The sequence below is a fragment of the Chaetura pelagica genome, unplaced genomic scaffold (genome assembly GCF_000747805.2).
Source record: "Chaetura pelagica isolate M959 unplaced genomic scaffold, ChaPel_1.0 scaffold29, whole genome shotgun sequence".
NCBI classification, from domain to species: Eukaryota; Metazoa; Chordata; class Aves; order Apodiformes; family Apodidae; genus Chaetura; species Chaetura pelagica.
The window spans coordinates 670,492-683,189 of NW_009970720.1; the positions used below are offsets into that span (position 1 = coordinate 670,492).

Sequence of the window (12,698 nt, forward strand, 5' to 3'; positions counted from 1 at the left end):
CTGTATTGGTTGTTCAGACTTCCGTATTGAGTCAACCTGTCATTCTTCTATGTAAAGTGGAGAAATGATTTAAATGAGGATTTTTTTTACATCTTCCATTGCAGTTATTTATGTTATACCCACCTACTTGCCTCTGAGAATTTTCTTTCCACTTTCTACCCAAACTACAGAAATCAAAACACACCCTGAAAATGAGCGCTTGTCAATTAATTTTAAGCGTTTAAGCGTTTAAGCGTTGTCACGCTTGTCAATTAATTTTAATCTTCCCTACCCAAACTACAGAAATCAAAACATACCCTGAAAATGAGCAAAGTTGTCACGCTTGTCAATTAATTTTAATCTTCAGTGACTACCACTGAAGTGAAATCACCCTGATGTGGTTTCTCTCTCCTGAGGTCACTGGCAGAATACTGCAGACTGTGACTCATTCTGGGTTCCCTTCTGAAGGCTGGAGTTCCAGAGGTGTCCTTTTGTTAAAGTTCCCACTATTGTCATCTTCTGTTGTCTTGCTCTCAAGCTGTGACTTCCCAGTTTAGACTAAGAAAGGGTTACTGGGGAAAGAAAAGGCATTTGTGTCTTCCTGTTGGCTGTGTTTTGTCTGCGGGATCTCACTCTGGAGCATCCTGAATGTGATGAAAAGAGAACACAAGCAGCAGCCAAAGAAGAGTGCAGATGCCCTTCTACTTCTGTGGCTGTACCTCAGCTGTTGTACAAGCACAGAGTCATCTTGACTTCCTTCTGTTGAGACCTGAGTTAAATTCAGAAGGGTGTCCTAACATATTTATAAGCCATCACTAAATGTGAAGCTAGAACAACATATTTCGTTGCCAGACTCTGATTCCTTTTTAAAGAAATCCTTTCCTCAGTGCTTATGGCAACTCTTGTGCTGTAGTTCCTGACACCTGTTGGAAGTCCACTTCAGAATCTCCTGAAAGGCCACTTTAGTGCTTGGACATTGCTGAAGAGCTTCACCCTTGCTTTGTTCTTTTCAGAATGTCTGGTACTACACTTGACTAAAAATTATCTTCATCTGTTAATCTGGCCTTCTGAGGACATGCTTATTCCCTGTGACAATATGCATGCCCACATTATAGCTTGGGAAACAGTACAAACTTACCATTTGTTCAAGCTAAGCTTCCTTCATTACTGGCAGTAATGGCACAAAGACAGTGGCTCTAGGTTGAGCATTCAGAGATGACTCTTAAATGAATTGAAAAATTTGCAGAGAAATATGTAGAAAAATATTTCACTGTTCTTTAGGTCTATGTAAACAACTCGAGCTCTTTAGTGTGAAGAACTCATAAGCAGGGTCATCTTCCAACTGGAGTGTTTTTTCATCATTTTGGTTTTTTTTTCTCTGAGAAATTACTTTAATTCCATCCTTGTAAAAAGCAAAGCAGCTCTTTACAGCAGCTGTAGTGCTAAACATAGAGGGAAACTTGTAAATGCAGACATGCAACCTGCTAGGGAAAAGTCCTGTCCCTGAAAGAAGGTCATAACCTTCTTTCAACTTTACTACTCGTGGGAAGACATTTTTATTTCCAAGGAAGCCCAGACCCTGCTGAGATTTTTCAATGTTCTTTAGTGAGTTCTGAGAAAGAAAGCATTTCATCAGCTGTACTGAGTGTGTTTTACCGGCTCCTGCCGAAGCGAAGCGCTAAGCCTTTCCCTCTGAGCCCTCAGTTCCTGACTAGGTGTGGGATTCTTTGCTTCAAGGGGGAGATGAGAAAGCACTCAGGGTACTCTGTTGCTGGAGTGGACAGGGGGAAAACATTCTAACAGTGCTTGCACAAGTGCACCTTCCCTGTGTCTGTGTGAGCTATAGGTGTATGGTGTATGTATGCTGAAGTGAGTATGTATAAGCAGAACCTCTTGGAACGGAGCAGCTACAGGTAAATTGTGCATCTTCTCTTGGGATATTTTGTCACAATTTTTGAATGTGAGCATGCTGAAAAGGGTATGTTAATGACTGAAGATTTGTGGAGATGAATGGCATCCTGATAACTACTGCAAAGACTAACTTCTGGATGAAAAAAGTCATCAGGATGTGAGGGTGTAGAATGAAAGTCAAATCCTGACATTGTGAACACTAGTGGTCACTTCCTAACAAGCTTTGGCATTATATTGTTTATATAAATATTTATTAATACCTTATTAATATATCTCTTCCTATTTTTCATTCAGTTGAAAGAAAAGAGTGAAGACTGTGGTGGTAACACAGATGCCATAGAAGAACTGAGAAAGGCTGTTTATTTAGCTGAAGAGGCTTGTCCGGGCATCGCAGATAACATGGTGTCACACCTCGTGCAGAGGCTTCAGAGGTAATGAAACTATTTCAGTAAGGGTTACAGAAAATTGCAGATCTCATTCTACAAATGTTTGACTAGTGCTACATTGAAAGAATTAATTTATGTTAAAAATAGAGGAAAAAAAAACACCTTACATTGCTTACATTTTGTACAATCTTATTTGCTTAGTAGAAAACAAAACAAAACAAACCCCAATTGTATCAACAGTTCTAGTTTCTAGCTTCAGGTGATAGTCCATGTGTACGTTCATCGTGTTGCTGTGCATATTGTGTGTCAAATGAGACTGGACAGCCTTTTCCCTCTGCAGTCCCTCTAAGGGACATGCATTCTTTCTTAGCATCAAGGTGTATACTGCAGAGGATGCCCAGCATCACTCGTAATTTCTGATACTCACTTTAATAAAATGAACTGGTCAGCTAGTTTGTGTTTCTTTCAGTCACATAATTAGTGATTCCTTGTTTGTTCTTTGAAGACATCCTCTATGGCTTTTTGGTGGTACCTCCAGAACCAACTTTTTTTTTATTACTTCAAAAGGCCAGTTTTCATAAGATATTTTCTAGCAGCCTAAGTTAGGAATATATTCTTAACAAACACTCAAATTGCTGTTCTTAAATGCTACACAAGAAAAGATCAGGGTATAAATCTCAGGATTACTGCTTGAAGAGGCTTTAAGTGCAACCTTGAATCCAGGAACCCACAGCTGTTGTGAATCTACACTGTCCAGCTTGGATGGTACTAGAAAAAACTCATGACAATGATTAAACATGGACTGCTACCTTACAATAATAGAATCATAGAACCATTCAGTTTGGAAAAGACCCTTGGGATCACCAAATCCAACCATCATCCCTACTCTACAAAGCTCTCCCCTAAACCAGATCCACCAACACCACATCCAAACAACCCTTAAACACATCCAGGGATGGTGACTCAACCACCTCCCTAGGCAGCCTATTCCAGTGTCTGACCACTCTTTCTGTGAAAATTTTTCCTAATGTCCAGTCTAAACCTCCCCTGTTGCAGCTTGAAGCCATTCTGTTGAAAAAGATCACCCTGAGCAGGTGTCTTCCTTATACTCTCTCTAACCACAGCCTGGCAAAGCTTGAGAATTCACACCTCTGAAGTTAAGATGCACACTTTCAGCCTGACACTTTGTATTTCAGTAAAAATCAACACCAAGACGTCTGCAAGCGATGGTGTTTCTTGCTTTCAGCAAGCATCTCTAGTGCTAAAAGGTCCTGAAAAAGATCACCCTGAGCAGGTGTCTTCCTTATACTCTCTCTAACCACAGCCTGGCAAAGCTTGAGAATTCACACCTCTGAAGTTAAGATGCACACTTTCAGCCTGACACTTTGTATTTCAGTAAAAATCAACACCAAGACGTCTGCAAGCGATGGTGTTTCTTGCTTTCAGCAAGCATCTCTAGTGCTAAAAGGTCCTTACCCTTATTCTCCTTTCAAGTGATTCTTGCAGGCACAAAAGAGTTTCTAGAGCTTCTATCTCAGTTTGTTTCCATTATGGGTTTCAAAACTGACCTCAGTCTTTCATCAGCCCAATATTTCAGTGCCAGATTTCTGTCAGTCTGGTACACAGCCTTCCTGGAACTGGGAATCTCAAAGACTTTTGATGCTGCAATGGAAGCTGAAAAAATGACCCTGCAGAGACAGGCACTTCTCTTTGGGGGTGCTGGAGATAAATCTTACTTAATCCTGTCATGACAGCAACAGTCATAATTTTTGTCATAGCACCTAAGTTTCAGAACCCTTTATATACCTATTTACCTTTTTGTTTTCCCTCTGTTGTTCTTCCTCGGACTGTTGGTGATTTTCTTGTTCATAGTGTCTTATTGTAACAGTGGAATCTGGCACTTCATTTCCTGTGAAGGAGAGAATGAAATATTCACAGGGAATGACTGTTGATGGGTCACATCTGGGTAAACCTTGTGGCAGGGAGATACTCATCTAGTATGTGATTGTGACTAGGAATCCTTCCAGAGAGTGAGTGGAAGAAATTAATGGAAAGATTCCTCCCTAAAAAGGAATTTAAACCATTCCAGAGCTTAGTAGGTATCACTCGTGCAAAAAATACCAATTTTTGGAGCTACTCAACTGCTGAAAAGATAGTTTCCTCTTGTTTGAATATTGTAAGAAGTATGCTCTGTTACATCGTTCAGTCATCTATTGTATCTGCTGGCAATATCCTCTCAATTTGAAAGGTAACTACTGAAGATGGCTCTTCAATAACACGTTTCTCATGGGATTTTCATTCCCCTTATGATGGGTTAAAACTGGATTTCCCAAGTCTGTCTGAAGTAATTAGTTGGGACTGTCAGAAGAGCTGCCCAATAACTTGAATGAGTCCATTTACCTTCCCCCTCCAGTTTTGATCTCTGATATTTTATAAAGTTTATCGAAAGCTTAATATAGTTAAAATGTGTGCTGCTTTCCTTGGGTGATTTAAGAATCTGCTTTGACCAAGAAATACAGGTTTCCTGCCCCAGTAATATTTTGGAAAGATTACATTGTAAACTTGCTAAGTAGGGAAGTTGGAATCACAGAATTTTGCCCCCAGGATACAGAATTCTTAGATCATCGTATACGTGTGCGTAACACACTTGGACACAGGTTGTTGCTGTTGGTTAGCAAAGCAGCAATATTCTGCTGTTCAGTACTACAGCTTTTGTCTTTAAAATGTGACAGCAGTGCTGGGTGTCATTCTGCAAGGAAAAAGGCTGGAACTTCAGCAGTATATAAGGGAGTAACTTTTAGTTGCTGCTTGTCATGAAACACCTGCCTAAAAGTCCTAATAACCATTTCTTTTTCTCTTCAGATACTCACTAGCTGGAGGAAGTACTTCATCCTACTGACATACTGTTCCTGAGTTGTCTAAGACAGCAGCAATCCCATGGTGGAGCACACCCTAATGTTGTTCTGCCCCTCAGTCAACTAGAATGTCCTTTGCTGGAAGGACATTCCTAAATGTGCAGGAGTGAAAATGAAGTCTCTTGGATGGAGACAGGCTTTTTCAGCTCCTTAAAGCTATAATTATTATTTTTTTTAATGATAATGCACATATTCCAGGGAGGTGTCTTTTTTGTAAATCTGAAATGTATATTTAGGTTTGTGATAGTGAAATTGAAGATATTGAGAAACCTCAGGTATCTTGCTTTAAGAATTCCACTGGGTGATGGAGTATGTTTGTTGGAATTGTGTACAGATATGTATATAAAGTCTTTTTTAACCTAAAGCCTTTCAACGTGCATAAGGAATCACTGTGTACAAAATAGTTAAGTGCTTCTGTAGATAATGTTAGTGGGGTAAATATTGACAGGCCATAACTGAGTATTGCCTTGCCTTTATTATGTGTACATTTTGAATTATGTGGTAAGTGAATCTTGGTTTGATTTTTGTATGGGAAGGATTTGCCATTGGAAGAGTTAATCTTGTACTGTGGAACCTTCTATTCATACCTCAGCAAAAACAGAATTTTAGTCTGTTTCTCCAGTATTTCTTCCTTTAATCTGTATTCTGCATGTAACTTTTTAATTATGGTACTACTTCTGGTTTTAAATTTAATACACCTTGTCTCTCAAAGCTTTACATTATTTTTTTTTTTCCCCTAAAGAGTAAGCTCTTTCATGTTTTCAGTTTTAAATTGTGCCAACACAAATTCTGAACCATACGTATTGTTCAATTTTAAGAACAGACATCTGTGAAGCTTGTAGTGAAATTGAGGTACAATCTTTTTTTCACCTAAACACATCCGAATGCTCACACAAATAAATCTTTGGTCTCTCTATTGATTCTGAAATATCTCATTGAGATATTGGCTCTGAGACAGTGGCAAATATTTCTTCATCATGCCTATTTTTATCATTAAAATTAATGCCTTGCAGCATAAAAGAAAAATTATCCATATATTGAATATTTGGTCTTGCTGCCTAAAACTGGGCTTCCTTTTCCTGAGGGAGACAGATGTTATACATAAAGACTGCAAAACTGAACCTGAATGCTGTGCTCTGTGTCCTATTATTTGTCTCCCTAGAAAAAAAGTTCCTTCTTGAAAACTCTGAGATTCGAAATTCCCACTGATCCTGCGAGTGTCCCTAAATAGCTGACTTCAGGTTTTATAAGTCTGGGAGATAGTAACATTAGTTACACAGTTGATGAAGTGGCATTTTTTCCCCACAGTATTACTCTGAGGTTCACATTGGTTTGTTTCACCAATGTTATATTCTGGTAGCTAGGAGAATATTTTTGCTGCATTTTTAATGAAGAAATGGGGAATTTTATGTTTTGCAGGACAGTGAGATAACTTATTAATCATTTTAATGTTGTGGGTTTTTTTTTGTTTTTTTTGTTTTTTTTTTTAATATAGGTATGAGTTTTGGGACAGAAAGGATTAGAAGTTTAGAAGTGTAGGCATATTTACCTGGCTTGGTACAAAAAGACCCGGGTTCTGTAATGATTCTGGAAGCTGGTGGGATCTCTTGGCAGAACTTCACGTCACTATGGTAGCCCATATTCTATGCATATTAATAGCCTTAATTATCAATGTAATATTTTCACCATTAGAGAACACTGTCATGTTAACAGAGCTATGAAACTTCTAACCAGGTTGAAACAGCAGCTGAAAGAAGTGGGCACAGGCACATTCTTGCTTGTAGCCACATTCTTAGACACAGCAATTTGTAGTTTGCCAGCATAATGAGGGAACAGGTCTCCTTTATGGCTAAGTGAAATTCAGGTAGCTTGAGCAATGCTTTATAACTCTTCTTTGATTGGTATCTTGAAATAGGTTGTTTTGTGTGCTCTCAAACACTCAGAACAGGCTTACCCTTGAGGGAACACATGCAGCTCTGCTGTTGTGAAGTGTGCACCTGAGCGCAGCTCAACGGGAAGGGAACCTGTTGGCATCTCAGTATGAAAATAGGGAGCCATTTAGGGAGTATATGCTATTTACTGCATGTGGAAATAAGCAGCTGTGTTTGCATTTGAGTTATAAATAGATTAATGAAAGCTTTTGCCCAGTCATCTGTTAATGTAGAGACTTGAAATTAAAGTGAACTTACTTGGAGAGGCACAGAATTCAGAGATCTAGTGGGGAAATTAAATTTATGGCTCTGGCTGGAAAAAAAAAAAAAAAATCTCAATCAGAAAATTAAATTCAATTCTAAAATATGCTATTTTTGAACAATCATTTAAAAGTTGCACATGCCTGTTTTTGAGTTGCATTTTAGTTGTGTTCTGGGACTGAATGTTGATGAAATACTTCTCTGAGTAGATTGTGGCAGTAGTTACTTGGTGATTGTGTCCCTTGTTTTAGGAGCTTAACACGAGTAGGGCCTAAAGCAAGGACAATTGGTCAAAAGGCTGGGACATTTAGAAAAAGACAAGACCTCATTTATGGTAGAGATGTGTATTTTTATATGTAATATATAGATTATTTAAATATAGACTATCTTAAACTGAGATTCACTGAAACAAGCGTGCTGTATCTTGAATGTAAAATTACAATCATTTGCTATTGAAAAGCACTGATGCTTTAAAAATCAGATCTATATTGGTAACAGAGGAAGAGCTTCATTGGAAAGAAGCACGGCCTCGGTTTCTGGAAGAAAAAGAAGTGACTTGATATTTTAGGGAGGTTGTGCCATGCTATAAACATTTCTGCGCTCCAGTGTTGCAGTGATGGCTTTTCTGTGCAGGTAGTACTCCTTCACTCAGTTTTGAATATACTAAATGACAAGCTATCCCTATTTATGCAAACATCTCAATTAGTGGAACTGCTTATTTGTCAGGGATTTTGAAATTAGGCAGTAAATAAACTCATGGTTTAAAAAAAAAATAAAAAATCAGTCATTCGAACTGGGGGCTTGCTTTTTGTATGTATCAGATGTGTAATCTATTTTTTTAACTTGATTTTCCTTGCAGTTGCACTTGGTGGTTGATCAGCAGTTTGCTAGAGCGCCAGGGCAGGGTCACTATCCTACAGCAAAGCCCTTTGTGTAGAAAAAAAAACCCTGCAGAGCCACACACGGCTCCTCTGCAGCCCCGGGCATTTTGTACATGTTTGTGTGGGCACAGACAGATGAACCAGTTACTGAGGAGTGATGTAACTGGGAGTTCTGTCCCCACGGGGCTGGTGGGGCGGGAGGAGGGGGAAGGTGAGAGCATGTACCTGGGCACTGCACTGCAGGCTGTGAGGTCGTGTCCTGCTTCATCCACCCCAACTCCTTCATCTGCCTGTGCTTTTAATGTACTTGTGAAACGTCTCCGTTAGCTCTTAGTACTTCATGTGGCGTTCCAGCTTAATTTCTTAAAGATCTGGTACTAGTTTGTAATAGTTGTACATTAGCCTTACTTTTAAGGAACCATATTTTTGCCTTTGTCACCATTGGAGATTATCAGACATGCTGATAAGCACAGGTATAATGCAAGGATCAGTACAAGCGTACATTATTTTTGTAAGTTGCCGGGGAAGAGCTTAAAGTACAGCACAAATCTGCAAGCTTGCTCTTTTTAAATATATTTTGCAGATGTACTAGTAATTGCACTGAGCATATGCAGTAAACAAATTGTATGTAATGGTTTTCTGCCTTTTAAAGCATGATTACAGAGGACAACTAAGGTGTGTATCTTGTTTTCTGTAATATTGCTGCCTGTTTATAACCGTGTATGTAAATTTTACTTTTGTCACTCCACACCAACATGGTAAAACACCTTGTAAGCTACATGACCTAGAAATAAAGAAGGAAAAGTTTAATGAAATTTTCGCCATCTGAGTGGTCAGTAAGATGAGACTGGGGGGGGGGTGTCTCCTCCCAGGAGGGATGGATGCTCTTGTGGGTTCCTAGCTCAGTTGTTGCCCAGGTGTAAGGAATAGTAAGCAGAAAGTTTCTAAACTGATGTTCACTTTGTTATCTTAGAGTTGTTTAAACTCAAACAAGAGTTTCTGAGCAAGAATGTTAATATTTTTTTTCTGTTGAGTGACTTGGTACGCTCATATCTCACAGACGGCCTAACAGGTGGGAAGTTCAGTTCTTTTCTTGGGGAAGGTTTTTTTTATCTACACATAGAAGTGATTGATAACATTCTGTTTTGGTTAAATAAGTGCAGTTCCATATTACAGTTTTGTCCTACAATGAGACAATGTGCCCATTCACAGATGGCAACAATTTAAAACTGCTCCATATTCTGCATCCTGCCAGCCCAGAGAAACTGATGAGGGGCTCATATCAAGTGGCATGAGCTTAACTCCAGACATCACAACTGTAATTACCCGTATAACCCAGTGACAAGCCCAGCTGTGTTCCTGTAATTATATTTCATTACTATTTTATCCTGTTTTGAAAAAATAAGGTACATGTGGCACTCTGCCAGTTTCTGTTTTTTTTTTTTCTCTTCCACCTTTTCTGTGCCCTGGCTGAGAGGGAGGATGTTTGTGTGCTCTAGCAAGGGCAGTTGCATATCTGCACATCCATCGTTAAGTTTTATTTTGAGGGAGAAGAGCAGGAAGTTTGTCCTCTGTAGAAAGGAAAAAATAAAAATGGCCAAAATCAGGCCTTTCAGGCCTTGCTTATTTCCCTGTTTTTTTTCTTGGCTGATGGAATGGTGGGATACTGTCCCTGTTTCATCTCTTAAAACATTTTCCTTGTGTGATTTATTTTCTCTGTTCAGACACTTATCAAGATTTCTTCAGTCACGCTGTGTGTCCCCCTGCCTGTTGACTTCCTTCAGTCTGTCATTTTTGGCTGGTTTCAGCTGAATTTACAACAGGATTGAGGTCTCAACAGTGTTTAAGTGAAATGTGAAAACAGGTATATTATAAATACTCATGCCTTAGTAAAAGTTAAGTTCTGGCCAGCAGAGATGTGCTGGAGCAACTTGGCCTGGTGGATGCAAATCCAACCTCATGCCGTGTGGTGCGACCTCTGTGGCAGTGAAGTTCTTTGTGGCCATGGTGTGAAGCTGCCAACTGATCTTCACGGTGAGTAAAAACAAGAGGAAAGCTCCTTGGGTGACCAGTCTGGGGTTGTTTTCCCACAAGGGGTGTGTTTAGTCCTGGCTACTAACCTGACACACGGTGACCCGTGCGCCTCCACGCCTCGCTCGACTGGGCAGCGCTATCCGGTGAACTGGGCTTAAAAGTGAGTGGTTAAAGGTTACAGCTTTCTAGTAAGCTTTTTATTCACACACCTGGGCTTCAACTGATTCTAAGTTATGACTGTCAAGACAGTCACTTTTATTCTCTTACTATTATTTCAGTTTTGGGTTGGCCTTAGGAATAAAGACCTAGAAAAATGCTGACAAATTCCAGCTGCTCAACTGGAGCCAATGGAAAAAAGAAGATAAATTAAACCTCACACTAGTAAAGAAGGAGAAACCTCTTGTTTCTGTTTCTCTTTTTCTGTAGAAAAAGATGGTACAAAAAGGTGAAAATGCTGACTGGTGAATCAGGTGGGTACTCTGAAGCTGCAGCCACAGCCTAGCTAGGTCTCTGCTGTCCTGAGAAACAGAATTCTATCTTGATTTTTGCCTTGAGATTTTACAGAAAAAATGTTTGCCAAACTTTGCATGAAAATTAAACATACCTAGAAACGGTGTTACCTGATTTCAGGAATGTAAATAAAAGCCTTTCTTTTGTGTGCTTGGAATAAACTACTGCAGCAGACAGTGAAGATTGTATCCCATAAGCCCTGGTGAAATAAAACTCAACTTTAGCTGAATTGAGGGTATGACCCTTGATAAAATTTCCATTAAAAACTTCCCACAAAAATCTATTATTTTTCTCAATAGATAACAATTGTAAAGGCCAGATGTAGGCACCAAGCTGGTAAGGCTTTGCAGATACTATTTTTACAGCACAGTAATAATTTGGGGGGGAGGGGGATAAGGTGTGCAGCCCCTTACTGTACTTCATAGCACCATCACGTGCTGTTGCTGCTTCAGCTTTGTTCCTCCAGGCCTGGAGGCTGCTGCTGAGCTGTTGTTACTCCATGCTGTGTCATTTCCCCATTTCATCACTGCACAGATCGTTGCTCACATTCCTGGTCAGTCGTGGAGCACTGTAGTTGCTGTGCACTATTGCTTTGCTCGGGTTGTTAAGTTCACCCTCTTTGGCCCTTCAGAGGAAAGACATGGGCTTGGAATGGACAAGCCAGTGGGACCCCAGCTGGAAGAAAGTTCTTCAGATGTTTTTTTTTTCTACCGCCTTTCTAAGTTGATCACGTTATAAATGGATAGAGGTGATGTGGTAGGGTAGATGTCATGACCATGTCCAACATTCAGGGGAACTAGCTAAGGAAAATGAGCAGCTGCAAGGAGTCCTGTGTCCAGGGGTTTGAAGGTTTCCATGCAGCTGAGGAAGTGTACTGAAATACTTGTGTCCCTTTGTCAGTGTGGCCCCAGGGACTGCTCTTGGTCAGACAGGAGCCCAACCTCTTCTTGGATGGTTACAGGTACCTTTGTTTGGGATGGGGGAATAGAAAGAAGGCTTTATTGTCTTGAAACAGGGATAATATGACAGTACTGTGAGGTATTTTATTCCCTTTTGTTGTGAGAAAACCTGCAAGCCATTTTATACATCACACATAGGTAAGTCAGTAACAAAGTGAATGGTTAGATGAAGAAAAAGCAGGGGTGGAAGTGTCCCACCTTCTTTTCCTGTCTCTATGTTTGGGCCCCCTCTGCCTGGCACCACGTTGCCTCCAAGACCCGTCACAGCGCTGGGTGAGTCTGCAGCACGTTCAGCTTCTGTTAATGGAAGTTCTACATCACTCTCATGATGAAGCACTTCTTAAACCATAAGCTGAGCTGCCTGGCTAACCTGAAAGCTGCACGGGACGGGTGCTTCCCCTGCTGGTTCTAGCTGCCACTCTGCACACTGAGCACAGGGGTCAGAGCCAGACAGACTGAAATTCCAACAACAAACCGAAAGTCGCTCTAGGATGTGTGGCAGGCAGGATGAATGCTTAGGGCTTCAGTAGCACCTCCAGCTTCTAGGAATTTAAAAACACCCTTCAAATTAACAACAAATAGCTGCAGTTCTCATAGCATACAGGTTTTCTTTCAAGTTGGTAAAACAAACAGCAGAATGTCACCACAGCCTTTAATTTCTTCTTGTACATACCATTCACACTACATTAACAGCCCAAATAATATTGCACTGGATTATTGTAAAATTTTTCACCTTGCAAGTAGTATTCACTTTTCAAAGCCAACAGATGAACAGTTTGGTCAACTTGCACCAAGAAAATGGTTAGATAAGAATCCTATACTTTATTTATACCACATGGATTTGTAACCCCAAAGGGAAATGAAAATGAGCTGTAAACTCTTTTCTTTGTCAAAGATAGAAAATTAGTAATTCCTTGCTGATTAAATGTAG

General features: G+C 40.0%; 1 protein-coding gene across 1 annotated transcript in view; it reads left to right on the top strand.

Annotated features, from left to right (window-relative positions):
• STK24 (serine/threonine kinase 24) overlaps positions 1–5,704 on the top strand; it is a 36,529-nt gene extending 30,825 nt beyond the window's left edge. Inside the window, exons 9-10 of the mRNA XM_010006333.1 lie at positions 2,185–2,321; positions 5,139–5,704. Of these exons, the coding sequence (XP_010004635.1) occupies positions 2,185–2,321; positions 5,139–5,175 (174 nt within the window). The 3' untranslated portion in view covers positions 5,176–5,704. The remainder of the gene's footprint in view (positions 1–2,184; positions 2,322–5,138) is intronic.
• Positions 5,705–12,698: the final 6,994 nt, after the last annotated feature.